Raw genomic sequence first — 22,112 nt, forward strand, 5'->3', positions numbered from 1 at the left:
TGGAAACACCTTCTTGTGTGGAAAACTCCTTTGTGAATGAACTCCGCGTGGATGAGGCTTAATGTCAGCTAATAAACACTATTGTAAAGAGATGAGGAATTGACAAAGTTCCAACTGCTCAACCCCCATTGCAAATGAAAACTGTTCTCTTTATAAAACTTCAACTTTCTTCATGTCATGATCTTCAAGACAGTTGTCTGGCTTTTCTGTAAGAACTAATGGAAAAAAAAAATCTCAGGTAGTCAGAAAAGTTAGGAATATCTAGTAAAAGAAATATTTTGAGTCCCACAACATCAGAATAGATTTATAGTTTACTTTTTCTGCTCCGGATATAAGAGCATTTTTATAATAAAATAAAAATTTCTCTGACTTTCACGTTTCCATACACTAATTATATTGCAATAGCATGTGTTAATTATACATTGTTTTAAGTAATAGAGCCACTCTATTGCCAAGAAGTACAATCTTTTTATTATCTTCCTGCTTTCATCTAAATGAAAATTTAAAGTAAATGCTAAGTAGTAATTCATATCTTATGGAAACTATTTCATTGTTTTTTTTTTTTTTTTTTTTTTTTTTCTCATTCAGTAGCCAACTTTATTCTGAGCATGAGACAATTTATATTAGTCATGCATGGCGAAACCATGTTTTTTTTTCATAGAGGAATATAAACACATAACAATGGCCAGTTGTAATGAATAATCTGAAGTAATCTCATTCCTATCTGGGAGGAGCAGGAAAATACATCCCAGGAATCCTTTCATGTTTCAAAGAAACTGAGCTCATAAGACTCTTGTCTTGTTTTCCTCACAAACACTCAGAACTCAGTTCATCAACTCCAGTTCTGGAGTGTGTTCCGACGGCCCTCAACTCACAGCACTTCCTTTCCTATTGGGTTCCTAGTGCCTCGCTTATTTAACCAGCGTGTGCTCATATATGAAGTGGAAAGCAATCAACCCCTCTCCTTTGTATTTCCCAGAAGCTTCTTGCTGCCTTCACTGGACTAAATGTGGCTAATATGCTAACATCTTTTCTTGAACCCTTGTTGCTAGTGAACATACACAGATGAACTGCAACTTAGTAACAGCTTAATTTGTAGCTCTTCTGTTTTGTAGTGGGGTGAGAGTATTGTGTATTCAGTAGAAGCCACACTGTGATTTTGAAGCTAGCTCTTTCCTTGTCCCTTAGCCTGTGACATCAAAGCACAGCTTTCAGTCGCCCAAGAGAAGAGAAAGCAAGAAGCAGGTATGCTGTACTGTGCTGTGGCTGGGGCAAAGTTCAGTGGGTATAATTTTTTTTTGGTTGTAGATTCTGTTAACATTTTATTAGAAGACTTAATATCAGAAAAGTTTGATAAATACCATAATAGATAAATGAGAAGCACGCAGACCACAGTTTTCCCACATCCTTTTTTCCCTGTTTATTTTATTGAAAATAGATCATTTTCTCATACAATATTCTGCTCACGCTGCCCTCCCTTTAAACTTCCTGGTCCTTCCCCATTTCCTCTCCCTGCCAGATCTACTCCCTCTCTGTCTCTCGCCAGGAAAGAATGGGCCTCTAAGATATAGCAAGCAAACATGACAACATAGAATATAATACCACGAAGCAAAAGAGATGGCAGGAAGACTGGGCCAGGCCACGCAATGCAAGGAAGAGTCATAAGAGCAGACACAAGAATCAGAGATACACTCCTTCTCACTCGGGAGTCCCATACAGATATTGAGCTGGAAGCCCAAAGGAGTTGTAGGCCCTGCAATTAGCTGCTTCGGTCTCTGGGTCTCTGTGAGTTTATATGAGCCCTGGTCAGAAAAACTATTTCATTGTAAATATAGTTTCCATAAAGAAAAAAAAATGAAGTTTTTTTTTTTTCCCAAAAGAAATTAATGTGAAATCCACATTAAACCTCTGTCTGGCCCCTTAGTTTTGTGTCCGGACAAATTTTAATAACGACCAACAAGATACCTACAAAGGAATTGCTTTATTTCTCCTCTAAAATAGTGGCCACAATAGTCTGATGTGGCTCCTGAATGTGCTTAATACAACTTAGCAACTAGATTTTGAGTGGATTTAGTTATATATATACACACACACACACACATATATATATATTAGAGTGTATATACACACACACACACACATATATACATTAGAGTGCTTTTAAAATTAATGACATAACTAAATGACACATTCCACCTATTTTGAGTCATATAGCCACACTGATTAAAAAAACTGCCTATGAGTTTAACACTTGTTGTGGTAATTATTAAAATGATGGCTAACCTTTTATCCTGTGCTTTTCTGGCTCCTGGAGGCTGTCTGGCGCTATAGGGATCTCTAACTTGGCGCTCTATGACACCTCTATGAACTCAGGCGCGGTTCACTCCACCGCCCCTGCTGCTTCTGTCCCGGGTGGACACGACCGCCCCGGCCTGTTGTTTTCACTCACTTCCCCTGGGCGTGTTGTTGCCAAGCCTTAGACACATACATCCCAACTCTGTGTCGGGCTTTATGCGTTCCACCACTACACCCTTTGAATTGAATTGAGTAGTCACATCAAGGAACACACCAAACTATTCTGATCCAATAGATAGAATGTAATTCACCAACCTAGATAAGTCAAATGATCTTGTACAATCCCATCCCTTATAAAACATTCTTAACAACCTTATTTATGAAGACATGCGCTGAGAGAAACATAAAAGTCTGCCTCCGTTTCCGTTCCTCTTGGAATCTCCGCCCCCTCTTCCATTTTCCTAGCCTTTTCCCCTCCTACTTCTCCACTGTCCAATCATGCGTCACCTTAACATCAACCCACAGACACTGTGTTTTGTTAGGACCACTTTGAATGGCCTGCTGGACTTGATTAAGAATGTTTTGTTCTGGGCTAGTAATTAAAAGGTGGGGGTGTTGACCTTCAAGTCTTTGGTAAAACTTCTTAAAGTTATCAAAGGCAAATTTAAATTGCTTTACTTTACTAGGTGTAATTAATTTCTTTAATTATAGTTTATAGAGGCAATAAGCTTATAAGCAAAGTTTGATAGGTATGTATTTATATGTGTTGTACACACAGGTAAAATTTAATCACCTGGCTAATTTACAGGTTTTCTATGATATTTTGATACTTAAATTTAGTTCTGATACTTAAATTTAGACTAGATAAGAAAAATGTTATTAGAATTGTGTGTTTTTGTTAATGAGCCTCAAAATATAGAGTTTGTGATAGTTTGCTTCAGTCTTTCCTATGTACAAATTTAGAAGTTGAAGGTCATAAAAATGTGAATAAGGATCGCATTAGCTTCTAGAAAACTCTACGGAGTGTTTTTTTGATGAATGGTGTGGGAGGGCTCAGCCAACAGTGTGCTGTGACACCCTTGGGCATGTGGTCCTAGGCTGTATAAGAAAGCAGGCTGAGAAAATCATGGGGAGCAAGCCAGCAGGATTATTCCCAGCATCATCTCCTGCCTCCCAGTTTCAGTTTCTTGCCTTGAGTTTCTTCTGTTCATGAGGGACTACAAGATGTAAGCTGAAATATCCTGTTTCCCTCTTCTTCCCACAAAGAGAGAGAGAGAGTTGGAGACAAAAAGAGACAGACAGACAGACAGAGACATCCTGATAATTCCAGGCACACTTGCTGCATTGTATCCGATCATCCTCCAAAATCAAACTCTCATTCCACGTGGTATCTTTGCAGAGCTGAAGGAACCCTCTAAAGTACAAGAATAAAAGTGGCTCTTTAATTATGAATGGGGAAAGAAAATATATAATATATGTGTATATGCTTACATAGAAATATACATGCATTTGCATATACCTGCACATATATTTCTGTTTATTGTAAGCAGCTTTAATTTTTTTTTTCTGTCTTTGCTCTCTTGCTGTTTCTCCTTCTCTTCCTCCCCTGTCTTTCTCTCTTTGCCTATGTCTGTCATCTGTCTGTCTCTTGGTGTGTGTGTGTGTGTGTGTGTGTGTGTGTGTGTGTGTGAGAGAGAGAGAGAGAGAGAGAGAGAGAGAGAGAGAGAGAGAGAGAGATTCCCTCTTGTCTTTCTTCCCTCCTGCTTTTCTTCTTAGGTATGCAGTTAAGTTTAATATTTAACAGGAGGAAATAACCATGATTATGTAACCTAAATATATCACTTAAAACCACAGAGGCACGCACCTACACAGATTAAAGCTAAGGTAAAGGTGAACTACATAATACAACAATTTGAACAATTCCCAAAACATGTAATATAAAGGGTCTGATTTTATGAACTTTCTGTGTTTCTCACTGAACTTTGAATATATGTAGTCAATGTCGGTAGCGAATTCCGGCTCAGTCTTCCTGGACACATTTTATCTTTCCAGGCCTACAGATTGCTCCAGTGTGCTAAGTTGCAGAAGATACTTCAGATGTAAAAATATTTACTGAGAAAGATTAGAGGTATGGGACCTTTTCACAGTAACAGACTATGGCCTCAGAGTTCCAATGATAATTGTGTTCAATAGTGAATTCCTGCAAAGCGAGAGGATACAATGAAGGGAAACCTTATCAGTGGAGGAAGCGATAAAACCCAGACTGTCTTGCTGTCTTTTCTAAATACAAGACAGAGTGGGGAGAACACAGAAATAAACTTAACCTTTGAACTCCTAGGAGTTAGAGCAATTTGAGGGCTCTCTCCAAACCCTAAGGGAGAGATGTTATGACAAGAAGGGCTGAAGGACATGACAGGAGCGGTAAGAATGAGACAGAGCGGTAAGAATGAGACAGAGCGGTAAGAACGAGACAGAGCGGTCCCACACTGCTCTCCTTCTCATGCTCATTCAGGACATCCACCTCAAAGTTGTCAGAAACTGACAAACTCCAACATAACCCATGTTAAGACCAGACTCTTGCTGTATGGCCCCAGCCGTCCTCTGACTCATATTCTGTGCCTTGGTAACATTTGGATTTACAGTCCTGCGTCACCATGTTCAGCTCAAAGAACTTTGTGGTGGAATTCCCGTGATTACTCTTGTTCTAACAGGATTGTGTTCTGTTGGATTTGAGCCTGGTCTCAAAGCCAGGCTAGAGTCCCCTGACACAGAATCCACATGAAAAGGTCTCAGTTCTCCACTTTACTCTTTCCACGAAAAACTGAGATATGAAACTCAGTTTCAATTTATCAATATTTTAGATGCCTCAGTTATAAATGCTGCCACTGACTGTAGACCAAGAGAAAATAATGTACATGTGGAAAAGATTGGGTTATATTGAATCTAATTTTAACCTATGTTTAAAGCAAGGCTAAAATAAATCAGAACAATTGTGGCATTTACAAACATGTGTGCTGCTCCTCATTTCTTTGTGTGTGTGTGTGTGTGTAAATATGCACAAAGATGTTCTCAGAGACAAGGAGGGTATTTCAGAATCCAAGCCTCAGAGTTCCCAAATCATAGTAATACATGTCACATGCACAGGGGAGGAAAATGTCACCCTTTGCTACACATAATGATGACATAAATTTAAATAAGATGGGTTCCAAATTAAAGCCTCAGTGAGGGACCTTTGAGCTGGATGCCTTAAGCAACAACCATCATCTCCTTGCCTTTGGGTTTTCACCTGTCAGTCAAGAACGTAACTGACGAGATGAGCAAGTGATCCTACAACTCTGTGGAGCTCTTATGGTAAGTTGTATAAAATGTTGGTTCAAAAGTAAATAGAAAAATTAGTCACTGACTCCAAGAGAGAGAGTGCTGATTTTCACTGGTTAAAGGTTTCTCATTGATCTGTGCCACAGAGAGCACACGCAGACATATATTGGGGAAGTTATAAATAATTACAGATCTGGTGCCCCAGATTGAGAGGTAGACAGGTCAAAATACATAAGCTAAGGTCTTGGTTTTACACATTGCTTACTTATTGATTTGTAAGTGATAGTAGTTTGTTTTGTGAATTATCCCGCTAAGGCCGAGTGGCTCGTCAGATGCCGGCTAGCGAGACTTTATAATAATTATCTTCATTGTTTACATTGTTTAGAAATAGATATGATGTTGAGTTTTGTGCTTATATTATTTCTGTGGGAGCGAATATAAGATACAAGATACTGTGGTTGCCAACTAAAGGACACACTATTTTGGGAGAAAGGTTTAGTCTTTGCATTTTTAAAAAGTGTGATTTGGCTCTATGTGCCTTCCACAGTTATTGGATTAGATTTGATAGAGGTAGACCACCTGAAAAACTAAATTAAAAAAGATCAAACAAATTATTTCTTGATACTAAAATGTTTTTTGTTGAGTTTTATCTATGTTTCAGAATGTACAACTATGATAAAGCTTGTCATCAGAATGCTGAACTGGCCTGATTCCAGACACCAGAGAACAACCACAGTTGTTTTCCTCTTGAGGCCTGTCTGGCTTCTGCATTCTCCTCCCCACTTCTAAATTTTCAATGCTCATACATTCAGCTTGAAGAAGCTTAAGATGAGTCATTGCCCGATTCCCTGGACTTTGGGGGGCTGACAGTGGTCATCATAAGGTTGTTTTTATAAAAAAAAAATTAGAAATGGTCATAATCATACAAGGAGAAATTAGCCAAATTTGATTATACAGCCATAATTCTATTTTGGTAACTAAGATAAAGTCATATCTTCATTAGTAAGAATCTTTTTAATTGATACAAAGTTAAAGTTATAATCTTTACAGTACTAAAAGTTGAATTGATACAGATTTAAAGTTTAAACATTGTGTTTGGTTGGTTAAACAATGCTAGTTGAGGGCTAGATAATAAGCTCATTGTTCTGAGTCATTAAAGGTGCTTTTTAAAAAAAGGACAATTTCAATTTAAGATAGCCAAGAGTAGTCAAGGCAGCACCTCTTCTTAGATTCTAAGAAGAAATTGAGCATCAATAGAGTTACTCCAGTTGTGGTGAGAAAGCCACTTGGCAAGAATTGCCTCATCCATCTACAGACAATACCGTCCAGAAAGGGACACTTTTGCGGGATAGTCGACTGATAATCTTTGCCAAGCCAAAATTATCAGCCCTTCAGATTTCTGCATTAAAAAGGTCTGTCAGATATGATCCAGAGACAGAAGGCTGAAGACTGATGCTCCAATGTTTTGACGGAGGTAGGACTGTCCACGTGATCAGCAGCAGTCTCTATATACTGGCTAGTTTTGGAAGCTGTGTTTCGTGCTTCTCATCATCAGGAAATATTAGTCATTCTGAGATTTCCGATGTTGTTGAAGACTGGTAGCTTCTTAGCCAGACCAGTTTGGCATTTAGAAAGTTAATATAGATCTCAAAAGATGATTTCCAGATGACATACAATCTAAAACCGAGCTATAAGTCAGATATAAAATTATAGCCTTTCAAGATAGATAAAAGAGTGCTTTATTTAGTTGTTAAGGCTGTCTTATACTTTATAAATTGTAAAAAGTTATATTCATCTTACAGTTGAAAAAAAAACTTTTTAACTGAACAAAAAGGAGGAAATATAGATTTTCCTGAAGGTGTTTGTATTTTAATGTTAATTCTACTTCCCCAAGAAGGGCTACCTAGTTACATACTCCTGAGGTGACTTCATCTGAACCTTCCCATTTTAATTAGTAAAATAAAGGAAAGCCAGTGACTGGGTGGGACGAGGGAGGTGGAGAGAGGAGAGGTCTGAAAGGTCAGAGGAGGCTGGAGGTTGTCGCAACATGGAGGTTCCCAAGGACCAGCTAGACCCAGGTGGGGTTGATTGGCATTAAATAGCTATGAACATTAATGATTTTACAGGTCTAATATCTCATATAGAAGTGCAGTTTGTATTTTTTTGTCTATTTGATGCAGTCTTGTTGTGTAGAGGGTTTGTGGATTGAGAGTTGAATATATAAACCTGTATGAAAATCGATCGGGCAGTGGAGCTGTATTTGTGTTGAGTTTTGGGGTAAATGAACCCACCCCACCCCATCCCCGGGGGGACGGAGGTGGAAGACTGGCAGAGGAAGACCGCCAAGGGAAGGGAGTTGCCCGAGAAGACAAGGTTGGGCCGTGGAGGTGGCTCGGACTGAGTGGCTCGGGCCAAGCAACAGAGGTCGGGCCGAGGAGTGAGACCTCAGGGCCGATAGAGAGATTAACCATTTATTTTTTTAATATTTACTGCAATGGGAGCTTTGTTTGCTGAGTCCCAGAAGCCGTTCAGTTTGTTACAACTCAAACAATCAATAAAGAATATAAGATGTTTCAAGGACCCAGCATCTTTAAAGGGAATTGAGAAAATCATGCATTCTAGTGTTCCCACAATTCAGAAACTTCTTCATGATTCACTAGAGTTCGGGCAGAAACTGAAGAAGCCAGTGTCACGGAGGCTGCCAAGTACAATGTACACACCCCTGACGCCATCTAATTCCAGAAGGCACATATACACAGGCTACCCCGCAGCAACGCGTGAAGCTGGCAAGTGATATCTCCGTGTTCCCAGCATTGTCCTCAGAAACTCCCTCCCTCCCTGGCTATAACTACTAGTTATAAAATAAAATCCCTCTCTGTTTTTCAAGGATTCGGTGCTGTCTTACAGTCAACTCTTCTCTCTGCGAGCACTGGCTGCTCAGTCCCGCTGCCTAATGGCCGCGGGTTCTCAGAAGACAGGACACGGAAGGCAGGCGGGCAGAAATTGTGTGGCCCCTGCAACCACCATTCGGTGCGCCAAAACCTGCTCTGGAGACCCAGCTGTCTCCCCACGCCCTGCCTCCTGCTTCTACCTGTCTCTCAAAGGCTCTCTTCCTTCTGCTTCAATACTCATGTGCGGTAAATAATAAAAAGTTTCCCTTGTTACTGGCCCCCAGGGTCCCACTCCGCGGGGGCTGCGCCAGGAACTGCTAGAGCCCTGTTTAGTGTTCTGTAGTACTTGCTAACTCTTCTGTTACACACCAGTCAGCAAAGATTATAGTACTGACTCCTTTTCTCTACGGTGATAATAAATAGGTTTATATTCTTATGTTTGTGGCTTTGTAAAGATGCATTAGTACAATACATTTTATTAATAAAATGTTTATAATACATGAAAATTTCACATGAGGAAGTTTTATATGGGCAGGGCTTATGGTCATTACATATCCGGTAAATACAGTCCCTCAAAAGGAGACCACAGAGACGTCACAGTAGACAAATGAGGATTATTAAAAATCAACACATACAAAGAAAGAGGGAGCCTTGGGTTTAAAAGTTTATGTGCGGAAACCCAAGGGACCGAGCTGATGACTAAACCACTACTCACTAACGTGATGTCTGCCAAAGAGCAGATACAGGGATCTAGTGTGTGCAGAGGCCCCAGATGTGGCCAGATGCAGGTCCCAGTATCACCTTCTGACAGGCCAGGCCTCCAGTCCCTGGCCAGAACTGTTTGGGTCTCATAGTACTTTGGAAAAGAGTCAAGCATTTGTCAGAGTAAATTCAAAGGCAATATTCAAAGTCAGTTTTAATTCTAAGACTCTAAAATTTATCTTCAACTCGTCTCCAGACCCAAGAAGTAAAAATAAATGCCTCTCATAGAAATAATTGTTTCTGATCTATTTAGACTGAAGAAAAATACTCTTGATTTTCCTTTATATCTATTTTATTAGGAGAAACTTATTTCACGCTAGTAAACACGTCACAAGGAAGCGTTTTTTGACTTCCAGGCATTACCTAAAGCCAAACAGAAGCAGGTCTGCAAATCACTGTGGGGAACAGACAGCCCCTTGGTGGGCTGAGCGGCACGTATGAACTAAGGCAGTGTAGGTTAGTGCAGTATTTTTACCTGGAGCCTGAGTGTTTGTTTTGCAGTGTGTCACGTGGTGATGTTTAAAAACAGACTCACACAAGTGCTACTTGAACAAGAGATCACGAAACCTCCCATTGTGACTCACACCTACCCTCCCCCAGCCATTTGCATACTCTGCTTCCTAAACAGGCAGAATATACTTCTAGAATTTTTGTCCTTCAATGTGAACCCAGAAGGTCATTAATAAATCAATAATTCATTTAGTTCTGGAAAGGGTACCAGAACGGGTAGCTAAGGAGGAGTCACACATTTCCATTGGTGGCCACCTCTCTCTCAGTCTCTCTCCTTCACTCTTGACACATGGTACCTATTCCTCAAGGAACTGTTACCCTTTTAGATACTCCAACAAAAAAATCAAAGAAGCACAGCACCTGTTAGGGTGTTTCATTTGACCACAGAAAAGTTGTAAAATACTAAAATTTTCATCACCACCTTCATCATCACCATCATCAACATCATCACCATCATCAACATCATCACCATCATCAACATCACCATCATCACTATCACCTTCATCATCACCATCATCACCATCATCAACATCACCATCATCACCATCATAATCATCATCACCACCATCACCATCATCATCACCATCATCACCATAATCAACATCATCATCACCATCACCATCATCATCACCATCACCATCATCATCACCATCACCATCATCATCATCATCACCATCACCATCATCATCATCATCATCACCATCATCATCACCATCATCATCATCATCACCATCACCATCATCATCACCATCATCATCATCTTCTTCATCATCCCACTATAGAAAATTTAACTGTAGTCACTCTTAAATAAACTTTGCCCCTTTAATTTAAGGAGAAAGAGAAACGTTCTAATTATAACTAATTTTGTCATTTTCTGCACAGTAATTTTAGGTGAGCTAATTACTCAAGAGAAGTTAGCCAACAGGAATTGAGGTAAAAATAATTGAGAAGTAAATTCATTGTGATAAGGATCAGGTCATCCTCAAAGTCCATCTGTCTTCAATTATCTCTTTTTCTGCTTTGAACTAAAATGAAAGAGAAGTTCTGAAATGCGTTAATTGGATTGACAAGGTCATTTGAAGCACTTGTGAGGAAAGCTATAGAAAGATGTAGGCCTGACTTGAGCATTAAAGCCCCTGATTAATTTTGGTTTTAGTTGACAATTTCTTGAACTTATAATGTAATGATATCATTTCCCTTCCTTTTCCTCCTCTAAATCTTCCCGTGCACCTGCAACCTGTTGCCTGTTAGATTCTTGGATGCCATGTCTTTCATTATTCTTACATACATCATACGTGTACACATGCATATATAATGTACATATTTAAGCACACATACACACAGAGAGAGATACATGTGTACACATATATACAGTGTATGAGATCAACCTTGGGGAACTAAATGAATCATGCCACTTAACATAACCACACTGCTGTTACCCATTTGTAAGAATATATGTATGACACAGGCACACAAGCATTAAAAATTGAACTTCTTAACCAAATTGTTTTCCTCAAATTAAACAATCAGTTACAGGCCATTCTTTTTTAGGATCTATATTTTATAAAAACGTATGGATGTAAATATATTGATATATTTATATGTAGTAATTATATAAGAAACATAGTTCAAATGTATGTTAGAATTAAAAACTATAATGCAACCTATATTGCATAATGTATTGTATATTATATGTGATATATACCATATATTAATAACATAAACAAATCCATAATATATTAACATGAAATATATAGAATATATTGTCTACTAAAATAAAAATATTAATATGAAATATTGTGTGTAATATAAAATTATTAGTATAAGTATTACATATTACACAAAATGCTATATATAAGGTGTAGCACCAAGTCTAAGAATAAAATCTTTTAGACATTTACACATCTACATCTACAGAGATGTATAGCCCTTCTCTCTTTTTTTGAGCCAAGTCTTCTTTTTCTTTTTTATTTGGTGTCTTGTTATTTTTCAATAATGAGTCTAGAGGTAGGAAGTGCACTTGCTCACAGCTGCGTGATTTGTCTGGTACAGCAAATCCTGCTAGAGTTGGTATTATCTTGGTCTCCACTCGTGAACACTTTAGCTCATTTATCCGTACAGCCTCATGGTCTGTGTGAGCAGAGAATGTTAGCATTGGCCACTCTCCTGGGACAAGGAAACAGTCCCCGCCTCCTCCCTCTCCCCTCCCCCACCGTCTGCTGCTCTCAGGTTTTTATGTTCATTCCTCTGCTTCAGTTAAAGACTTGGAGAAATTAGCCCCAGCCTGACCTTCCTAAAGTTCTGTCCTATTGCTGTGTGAACATCTTTGTCCAGTGCACTTTTGAGCGCTTTTGTTTTTAAGTCAATGCCACTAAATATCACGAAGAAAGATTAAGTTCTATGGAGAGCTTTGCATTTTTGGAGATCAACACTTTATACAAAGGTTGTACGTGCCGCTCAGTTATTATTTTTTGTGGAATATTCTTTTTGGTATTTCAAGTGTTTGACTAATGTGTTTTTTGTTCTTTAAAACATTTGAATAAAATACTTAGACGCATATTAGTGCCAGTAATTTTTTTTCCTAAAACTCAACAGGCTTTATAATTTCTCATGAGGAATGTGACCCCAGGCAGCCCTCTTTCCTACATATTTATAGCTTTATTAATTGCCAAGCCCTGAGTGAGCTGAATACCATTGGTTGTCTTTTGTCTTTCCTTCTTTTCCCCAGAGAGAAAGTTCCTTTGTCTGTCAACTTAACTTCTCTGTCAACCAGATGAAAAGAAATCAAATACAAGTGTAAATACGCAATCAACATAATGATTTCAGTGTAGTAACGTCTGTCTTTTTTCTTAGAAATGTTTAGATTAGTTTTTTCATTCCATTTCTCAATGGGGAAATAAACTAAAACAGAGGCAATGTTAGTGGACAAGTATTTAATGCACTTCAAACAGAGTTCTCTTTTCTTATTTTTAAAAAGCAATTTAAATGTGAAAAATATTTTAGATGTTTGCTTTCACACAAGTCCAAGTTAAGTTCTAAGAGATCAATATTCCTTGCTGCACTTGACTACAGTGATTTTGTGGGGGGCAGGCATGTCAGAAACGTCAGAAAAATATAATAACCCCCAAAAATCTTTTATTCTTTATGAAAATTTTATGAAATACATAACATACTTAGTTACTTAGACTAATTTATGAAACAATACAACATTCTCCACACAAAGAAGAAACAGTGTATACTTTTTATGTTATATATGAAGTGTTAATGCAGTCTAGAGTTAAGAAAATTGTTTGCTTTAATTGAAAAGAGAAGCATTCACTAGAAAGGTTGGAATTAGAAGACTCCCATGGTCTCTTGATGTGTGTAATAGCACTGAGTGTTGAATGGTAGGAACAACTGAATATCTGATTTCTTTCTCAACAAGATGTTCCAAGTGAGCCCTTGTGGATCTTATGACAACAGAAAGCCAAAACAAGACAGCAATAAATAATAATTAATTAGATGTGCCTCGCCCAGCGCAAATGTCTAGAGACATGAACACAGTTCCACTTCCAGGAGACTCGTGCTTGCTTTTGTTCTGTTTTGTCTTTTTGGAGGTAAAAGTCAAACGACCCTACATACTGACTGCATCAAATTCAATTCCAGAGGATCTGGGGGAAGAACTCTGCCAAGAGAGTCAACCGGGTGTGAGTCAGGAAGCAGGATCCTTCACCCTGGAGACAAATGGCACGGGGAGATACAGACACTCCCTGAAGTTCCTTCAAACACAAGAGGGGAGGGGCAGGAAACGGCAGAGGGTGCCAGGTCTCATCTGGAATGCAGCTATTTTCAGGCTCTTCAGACTTGTGTGAAGAGAGTTCAGCTGTATTCTTATGGAAGAATAAGCAAAATACTGAAAATCTCTTGCTAATAGGTCCTGGGCCTGAAATCTCCCTTAAGTGTCCTTTCTGGGTCTCAACGATCTCTCGAAAACCGAGATTGGGTTTTTAAGGTATCTTTGCACCATTGACTTTAAATCGTTTTGATAGAATGTTGCTGCTCATGCTCTTTAAAAAAAGCGAATAAGTCATTTATCGAACAACTATTTAAACCCCTCCCCCAGATGAAGCGCAGGCACCCTGAGAGCCACAAGGCTCTGGTGCTCAGGGGGTCACAGTACAATAGGTAAATGTAGAGACTTCAGCCAAGGAAATGGAATCCCTCCAGCGATGGTCCCTTAACGGGAGAAACAATTCTCTACTGACTTTTTTCCGTCAGAGAATCTCAACACTAAAGATTCTTCAGTTCTAAGGGAGGGGGAAAAGTGGCTACATGTTAAACAGCAAGTTGATGACTGTTCCACAAAGTGCTATAAGGACAGAAGGGTGGCAGATGACTGACAGGAAAGGTGATGAGAGTCAAGAGGTGCTTATGCAGGTTCATCTGTGTCTTCACTAACTAGAACTCAGTTCCGTGTGCACACCAAGACATGCACAAACAGAAGCAACCTCAGTTCCCAACCAAGCTGTAGACCTAACACTGCAACTCACTAAACATTATCGTTCAAACTGCAGTCTGACCTGCACTCATGTGCCTGTTCTGGCTTAGCTAATTATCACTCCGTTTGCATTCACATATGAGCATCCGCTACACGCCAGCATCTCCCTCAGAGGGTTTAACAGTGTATGATGCATACATACAATGTCAAACATGATCCTCCCATGTACCTATGACAGCTTCTCTATGACGAAGAGTTTACAATAAACCTAGAGGACAGAGCAGGACTCTCTGGAGAGATCACACTGAAGATCAAACTAGGGCTTTAAAGATTTTAAATTCTGTTAAGGGAGTGCAGAAGAGAAGGAGTGGAAAGACAGGAAGCTCCTGCACACAGTGTGCCCTGGGAGATGGGGGAGAACACAGTTCCAGGGAGTGTAGATGCAAGTCCCCCGGGGCAGAACACAGAGCCCGGGGACAAGAGTGGTCCAAGAAACGGATGAGAGGTAGACAGGTCTCAGTCGTCCCATCCCACGGAGAGTATTTACTGAGGTCAGCAACAGCGTTATGCAGAAATGTTCAGAGATGTGTTATGAGACTTCCACCTACAGATTCAAGTCTGAAAAGTCAGAGGAGGAACAAATTCAAAAGCATCCCAAAGGTTCTTTTCTCTGTTGCTGCGGACCAGTAATTACTGGGATTAGAATTGTGTCCGGAGAGATAAACTCAGCTGATTTTAAAGAGATGTATAAAGTTTTAAAGAAATAACTTAGGAACATTAGCCTAAGAGGTAAGTAAGGGGTGTATTAACAATGAATCAGATGTTTAGTTGGGTGATAGTAACACCATAGCAGCCTTTACAACCGTGAAAACAGGGGTCGGAGACCAACGACTAAGGGCCAGGTTTGGATAAATGTACAAGGAATTCTCACGAGTCTCACTTTAGAGGAAGGGGAGTCCTAATTTCCTCAGCTACGTGTTTCTTTTTTTCTTTCAATTGAACAACTTTATTTTAAAAAACAGATAAATGTACAGATTTTAAAAGCATTTTGCATAAAAGTACATGAATACATTTTTATCAGTACTTGATTTTTTTAAAGGTTTGATAGTATGCATTAAAATCTTACTAGTTACAATGAGCATAAAGTACATGTAAAACAAGATGTAACCTGGAAATAGTCAAATTTTCTTGCTGTGTAAAGATTAAACTTAATGATTTTTCTTTTTTTATTTTTTTGTTTTTGTTTTTCTTCAACTTCATATAGTCTGTGAATTGTTTCTGGGGTGTTCAGAGCTTTCTGGGGTTAGTATCCAATTATCAGTGACTGCATATTATGTCTGATCTTTTGTGACTGGGTTATCTCACTCAGGATGATATTCTCTAATTGCATGCATTTTCTTAAGAATTTCATAAAGTCATTGTTTCTTATAGCTGAGTAGTACTCCATTGTGTAAATGTACCACAATTTTTGTATCCATTCATCAACTGAAGAACATCTGGGTTCTTTCCAGCTTCTGACTATTATAAATAGGCCTGCTATGAACATTGTGGTGCATGTGTCTTTGTTGTATGTTGGAGCGTTTCTGGGGTATATGCCCAGAAGTGGAATAACTGAGTCTTCAGGTAGTACTATGTCCAATTTTCTGAGGAATCACCAAACTGATTTCCAGAGTGGTTGTACCAGTTTACAACCCCACCAACAGTGGAGAAGTGTTCCTCTTTCTCCACAACCTCGCCAGCATCTGCTGTCATCTGAGTTTTGGACCTTGGCCATTCTGACTGGTGTGAGGTGGAATCTCAGGGTTGTTTTGATTTGCATTTCCCTAATGGCTAATGATGTCGAGCACTTCCTTAGATGCTTTTCAGCCATTAGATATTCTTCGATTTAGAACTTTTTGTTTAGCTCTATACCCCATTTTTTAATAGGATTGTTTGATTCTCTGGAGTCTACCTTCTTGAGTTCTTTGTATACCTTGGATATTATATGGCTACATATTTCTACATCGTGAGAAAGGAAGGGCGCATGTGTAGGACGGGACTCAGCAAATGCTTTCTATAAAGAAGCTGGAGAGCCTTGTTCAGAACTTCTCAGCTCTTGGGTACAGGGCAAAGGTGGTTGTATGTGCTGCCCAAATGAACTTACTACATCGTGTTCTGTATCTATTGCTTGATTCATGCTAAACATGGTGGAGGGGAGAACATGTCATTTCTTGAGTCCCTTGAGAGACTTCAGATTATTAAAAAATGAAGAAAGCCAGCCAAAGATAAGCGATTTCCCATTTCACTCACCTGAACATACAGTTCTCTCAGTTCATACTGAAATTTTTTCGGATCTGTGGTAATTGTCACTGGACCAATTTCTGTGGAGATTTAAAAAGAAAAGCCATGGATCAATCATCAGTAATCATCACTTTAAAACTTTATTATGTTTACAAATGCCTTTTTTCTATGTAGTATATAATTGCTGATTAACAACAGGGAAATGTTAAGGGCTCAGTGAGAGATAGTTCATAAGTCACTATGAATTGTGCATGTCTAAAACAGTACATTTTTATCCTTAGGAAACCCAGGATGTGGTCAGAAATGCCACAAGATTTCAGATCTAGTTCCTTTTAATTTCAGAAGAAAATTCACTGCTAAACAAAAGGGGGAAGGGAGAGAAGAGAAAAATGAGCATTTACCACCCAGCATACAAGTTTTCTTAACACCTTTGAGAGGCACAGTTACAAAGGCATTAGCCAGGCAAACAAAATCCTTTTCATGACGCCTTCCCCTGTGTTGGGGATAGCTAGGTCACATTGTGGACACTCCTGAATGGACTTGGATACCTTCAGAACTGAGCTGCTTCCTCTAACCCGTCAGGAAGGTACTGACCAAGCCAGCACCTCTGCCAGCAGCGACTCAGGACAGCTGCCTCCCATGCAAAACTGTGACTTGTGATTTAAGGGAAGGGAAGAGAAGCAATCTGGACAGCAGCTAGTACTGAGATAGTTACAAACACTCGTGTACATGAATATTCACGCACACAGATGCAACATATGTGTGCACACACATTATTTTTGGCATTGTAACAAATATTTTTAGTGCCCAAAGTTCAGTCTTTAAAAAAAAAGCTCTTTTAAACACATAATTGAAAGTGCCCATATACAGACTTCATTCACCTTTGTGAGAACTCATCCACATATTTGAGTAGTAATATTAAAATTCATCTGGGTATCATGTAGAACGATATTTCAATTGTTAGAGTAGAGGAAAAGTTTTATACTTTATGTGAGGAAGATATTATAGCATGCAGTGACAACACCACCACCACCACCACCAAACACCAACAACAACAAACTATAAAAAGTCTCAACAATTAGCTTTTATAAAGATGGTCCAGTTTCAGAAGCATATTGAAAATTATACTTCAAAGGATAATCCCTAATTAGCCAGGCCTTGCTACACATGGCTCAAAAGCCTACTGTAGAGTTTTTAAAATAATGAGAAAAAAATGGAGAGGAACACAGTTTCTCAGCCAGGACTTGTGTCATGTTCCTAAGAAATGGCACAAGCTAAAATGTCTTTTAGGCTTCCCTAAAGATTCTATAGAATATATAGATTAGACCCCTCGAAATTTGCAAAGGGAATGGAGAGCGGCCAGGCTGGACTGTGTGAAAATGCAAAGACCTGCATTCCATACAAAGCAGAGTGGCCATTAACCATGTATGGAAAAACGAGGGAAGCCTATTCCCTCAAGACTAAACAAAGGCATACTTTGCAAAGGAATGCAAAACAGCGACTGGCCACGCCAAACAGCTACACCCTGACAGATGAATTGTCATCAGCACTGACAAGCCAACGTTCTGTTCCTGCATGGCATATGACTAAAGTCCTTCTAGAATGTAAAAAGAGAGACAAAGAAGATAGGGGTGGAACTACATAAGAATAAAGGGGGGAGGAATAAGGAATGTAGTTTACAAAAGCAGTCCCTCTAAAGCTACAAGGGGGGGTAGTTCTGGATACATGCTTGTCTTTAACAATCGGGGTCAGAGGTGCCATTAAAGGAAGAGGGCTGGTTAGCATTCATTTAGTTACCCAGAGACTGTCAAATGTACACCTGTTTTCAAACAAGATCAGGAGACACTCTGAAGCTCATTAATAAACATTTTTGCAAACTACTCTGGACAGCCGAGATAAATCTTTTATCATTTATGAGAAGTGCTCGGGAGAGGGAAGAGTTTGCCAAGCCGCCATATTCCTCCAGCTGGATGCATCCTTTCCAAATCTGAAACCTTGAACGATAGGACGGACGACTTGGCAACCACAGCTCTCCTCCCTTAGAGCACCGGCTCCCATTCCAGCCTCTCTCTTCGCTAAGCGTCTGTGGGTCGTGGGCAGTTTCTCCTTCCTTCTCCCTTGTGTTGATTTCATTTCCTGCCAGGCATTCAGTGATATTTGACAGGTATGGCTGTGTCCTCTCTTCCTGCCTGAACGTGGTCTCTGCTGCTCACAAAATTTCATGGGATCTCTCAAAGACAACCCAAGTTTTCCTTCCTAGGTATGCAAACCTCAAAGTCTGTTAGCATCCCTTAGCACGAGTCTGCTGTCTTTCTCTCCATCCCCACGGTCTTCCTCTGACCCAGTGCACCCCTCTTGATGTGGGGCCTTTTTTCAATCCAGTCTCTTGAACGTTTTGCCTTTCCGCCAATGTCCTTCATTTTCACCACAATAATTTTTGACTGCAATAAAGACAGTGAAAGACTAAACGTGCATGTTTAGCAGAATTGCAGAGATCGCTTCTAGATTGCTCTGCTGATTTGATAGTTGTTTCCTTTCTTAATGTTTATGGCAATTTTATTTATCTATCTATTTTTATTACTTTTATTATTTTTTTTTACAGTCCAGTCATTACCCCATCCTGGTCTGCTATCTCACAGTTCCACATCCTATTCCTCCTCCCCCCTGTGGCCACCCTGCCACCCCACCCATCAGCCCTGCTCACTCCCTGGGACCTCAAGTCTCTCCAGGGTTACATGGATCTCCTCTCACGGAGGCCAGAGCAGGCAGTTCTCTGTATGTGCTGGGGGCCTCGGACCAGCGGTGTGTGCTGCCTGGTTGGTATCTCAGTGTCCGGGAGATCTCAGGGGTCCACTGAAAACTCAACCGAATCCAAAAATTACAATGAGGTAACCATCCATTTCACAAGAGCTCCATGAGAGATAAAAGTCCCATGGTTTCCTCTTTTACCCTACAAACCAGAAATCTTGGGGGGTCAGAGAAGATGAACCTGAAATTCTGAGTGGTAACAAAAGAGGTAAAGACAGCCAACATTTCCTACACGGATGAGCCTGGGCGCTCACGTTTCCCCTCTCGTGAGGAGCACGTGTTTTAGGAATGAGCGCACCGTGGTTCATCCTGTCTTCCCTTTCTCTGCCTCTTAGATGGGATGGGTCATACCTGGAATCCCTGGTTGGATGTCTAGAACCCTTCTAGCATCATGTGCCATGATATTCTCAATAAACAATAGAAGACTACCTCCATTACCTAGTAAATGTTGTCATTGAACACAAATGAAACGCTGGGAAAGAAACCTCACTGGAAAGTTGCTGCGCATGCCAGGATCAAATGCCGGCTGGACAGTTAACAAACATATACTTTGCCTTCCAATCCTTCACAATCTACAAGCAAGGGAGAAATGTAGACTTATGACTACGCTGCAGCCGGGCAAGTACACAAACAGAATTATGAGGAAGCACTTTATGTTGAGAAGGAAGTAAGAGACTTGAGTGGCAGCCTTGCTTATAAAGTCTGCACTGGGGATGCTGGGATGGGAGGGTCTCAGGTGTGAGGACAGATGGAGACCACATAGGAGACCACTGGTCACTGTGCTCCAAAACCAGGAACTAAGGGAAGTCGCACCCGAAAAGTCAAGACTCCAGATTTCAAAGTAGAGGCCAAAGGAGACCCTTTTTAATATGAGTCTTTTTCTTTTAAAGTCCATGCATGAAACTTGCAGTGCATCTTTATAGTTAATCATGTAAGTGGCTGTGTCTGCTAAAACTTGTAAGAGCGTGTAACGTGCAGCGTCTCCCTCAGAGTCCTGCAGCAGGCCTCCTGCAGTAGGCAGAGCAGACGGATGGTGCTGATGTAGTGGCTTAGCCTCCTGAAGGACCACAGCATCATAAACCTGCAACAGCATGGATGCCATGACTCTGGTTCTTAAACCATTTTATGTCCCCCCGTCCTAAGCATGGACGCCCAGAGAGGTAAATCTCAAGAGTATTGCAAGACCAGCTGCTAAGTTTTCAGTGAGTCCATTGCGGGCCCCTTGCTAAGCTAAGATCAGTAACACTTATCATGACCTGAACACCTCTCATGTCTGACGTAACCAGTGTTTAGACTTTGAGTAAGTGGTTGATAAACCCAATATTTTAAAAACAGAGTATGCTGGGAACATATGATTGTAAGATACGTGTCACAATTCTGAAGTGCTCTTTCGATTTAAAAAAAAAAAATGCCTTAAATTCTAAGACGGACTTGCCTCATCTCGATAATTTTGCTATTTCCTGTTTCCTGGGGCTTTATCAAAGGCGCTGGATTTTGTTCCAGCATCTCAGCCATTGTTCTCCTAATCTGAGATTCGGGGCCTATTTGAGAAAATAACGGAAAGACATTCACAATGTAATATTTTCTCACACAGCTTCATTTGGCAAGATCAGTATCCAGCGCCTAGCTTCCTTTTTCCTTTCCACACACAGATGTCCGGGCCTGAGAGCATTTCCACTCACTTGGAGCAGTTCCGCGATGAGAGCCTCTGTCTGCCTTCCTGCTTTCGGGGTACCACTCTCACCGCTGCAAACTCGGCCTGTGGTGTCTCCCCCTCAACTTTTGACAGTCGCAAAAAAGAAGGTGAAAGTGGCGAATAATGCCAAAGCAAATTAAAAGCCAGGCTCTAGCTGTGACTTACTATAAGAGTATCTTGAAAGAAGTCTGAGCTGGCATCTGGTAAGAGACAATCGGACAACACACAGAAAGAAAGGAAACATCTTTAATCTCAGAAAGGCAGAGAGAGCCTGGGGGTTACAAGGAACGTAGGAAGAGACAATGGGGAAGGGATGGAGTGGAGTGACTGCCTGAAGAGGTCAGGTTAACAGAGTGACAAACAGCAAACTCAGCTGCCTCAAGTCTCCTCTCACCTTTGACCCACTGACCCACTTTCTAAAGACTGTCTTCTCAATTTAATACAAGTCAATTCTAAATTATCTAAATGCTAGCATATATATATATACATGTATACATATGTGTGTGTGTGTGTGTGTGTGTGTATTCAAAGCATCAAAATTGTTTTCTGAATAAAAATTTAAAAGTCATGTTTCCTGTTGGGGAGACGCAGCGCAAACCAGATCCATAATTATACTCAGTTGGAAGTACATTGCTCTCTTCCCAGCCCCCCACTGCTGTCCTGCACCATCTTACATGATCTGCACCAAACTGACAAGAACAGAGCTGATGTGAGCTGTTTGAGCTGAGCTGGCGACTTCAGGACTCATTGTTTGAGTCCACACCTCCTCTCCTTAGCAGGGCAACTGTGGGACCCACTGGACGGCCCGTCGTGACTGCTTTGGCCACAGAGTGATGTACATTTGGTGCCTTTTATAAAATTGGGAGACAGAACAATTCATGAGCAACAGTGTGTCAAGCATCGACCAAATGGCATTCTGTGTGGCTGTCCTGGAAGGCCGTCCACTGGGCAAACACGCTGTGTGATGAGACTCGTGCACGCATCCGATGGAACTGTAGACGGTGTGCGTACCGTGCACAGGCTGGTTCAGCTCATTTACTCCGAGCTTCTCGACAGGATGTAGGAAAAAATAGCC

At 40.3% G+C, this 22,112-nt stretch overlaps 1 protein-coding gene across 1 annotated transcript in view; it reads right to left on the reverse strand.

Annotated features, from left to right (window-relative positions):
* HMCN1 (hemicentin 1) overlaps positions 1–22,112 on the reverse strand; it is a gene marked incomplete at its 3' end in the record, with an annotated part of 402,129 nt that overhangs the window by 282,217 nt on the left and 97,800 nt on the right. Inside the window, exon 2 of the mRNA XM_080917798.1 lies at positions 16,543–16,613. Within this exon, the coding sequence (XP_080773924.1) occupies positions 16,543–16,613 (71 nt within the window). The remainder of the gene's footprint in view (positions 1–16,542; positions 16,614–22,112) is intronic.

Source organism: Micromys minutus (assembly GCF_963924665.1).
Source record: "Micromys minutus genome assembly, chromosome: 6".
In the NCBI taxonomy this organism is placed as follows: domain Eukaryota; kingdom Metazoa; phylum Chordata; class Mammalia; order Rodentia; family Muridae; genus Micromys; species Micromys minutus.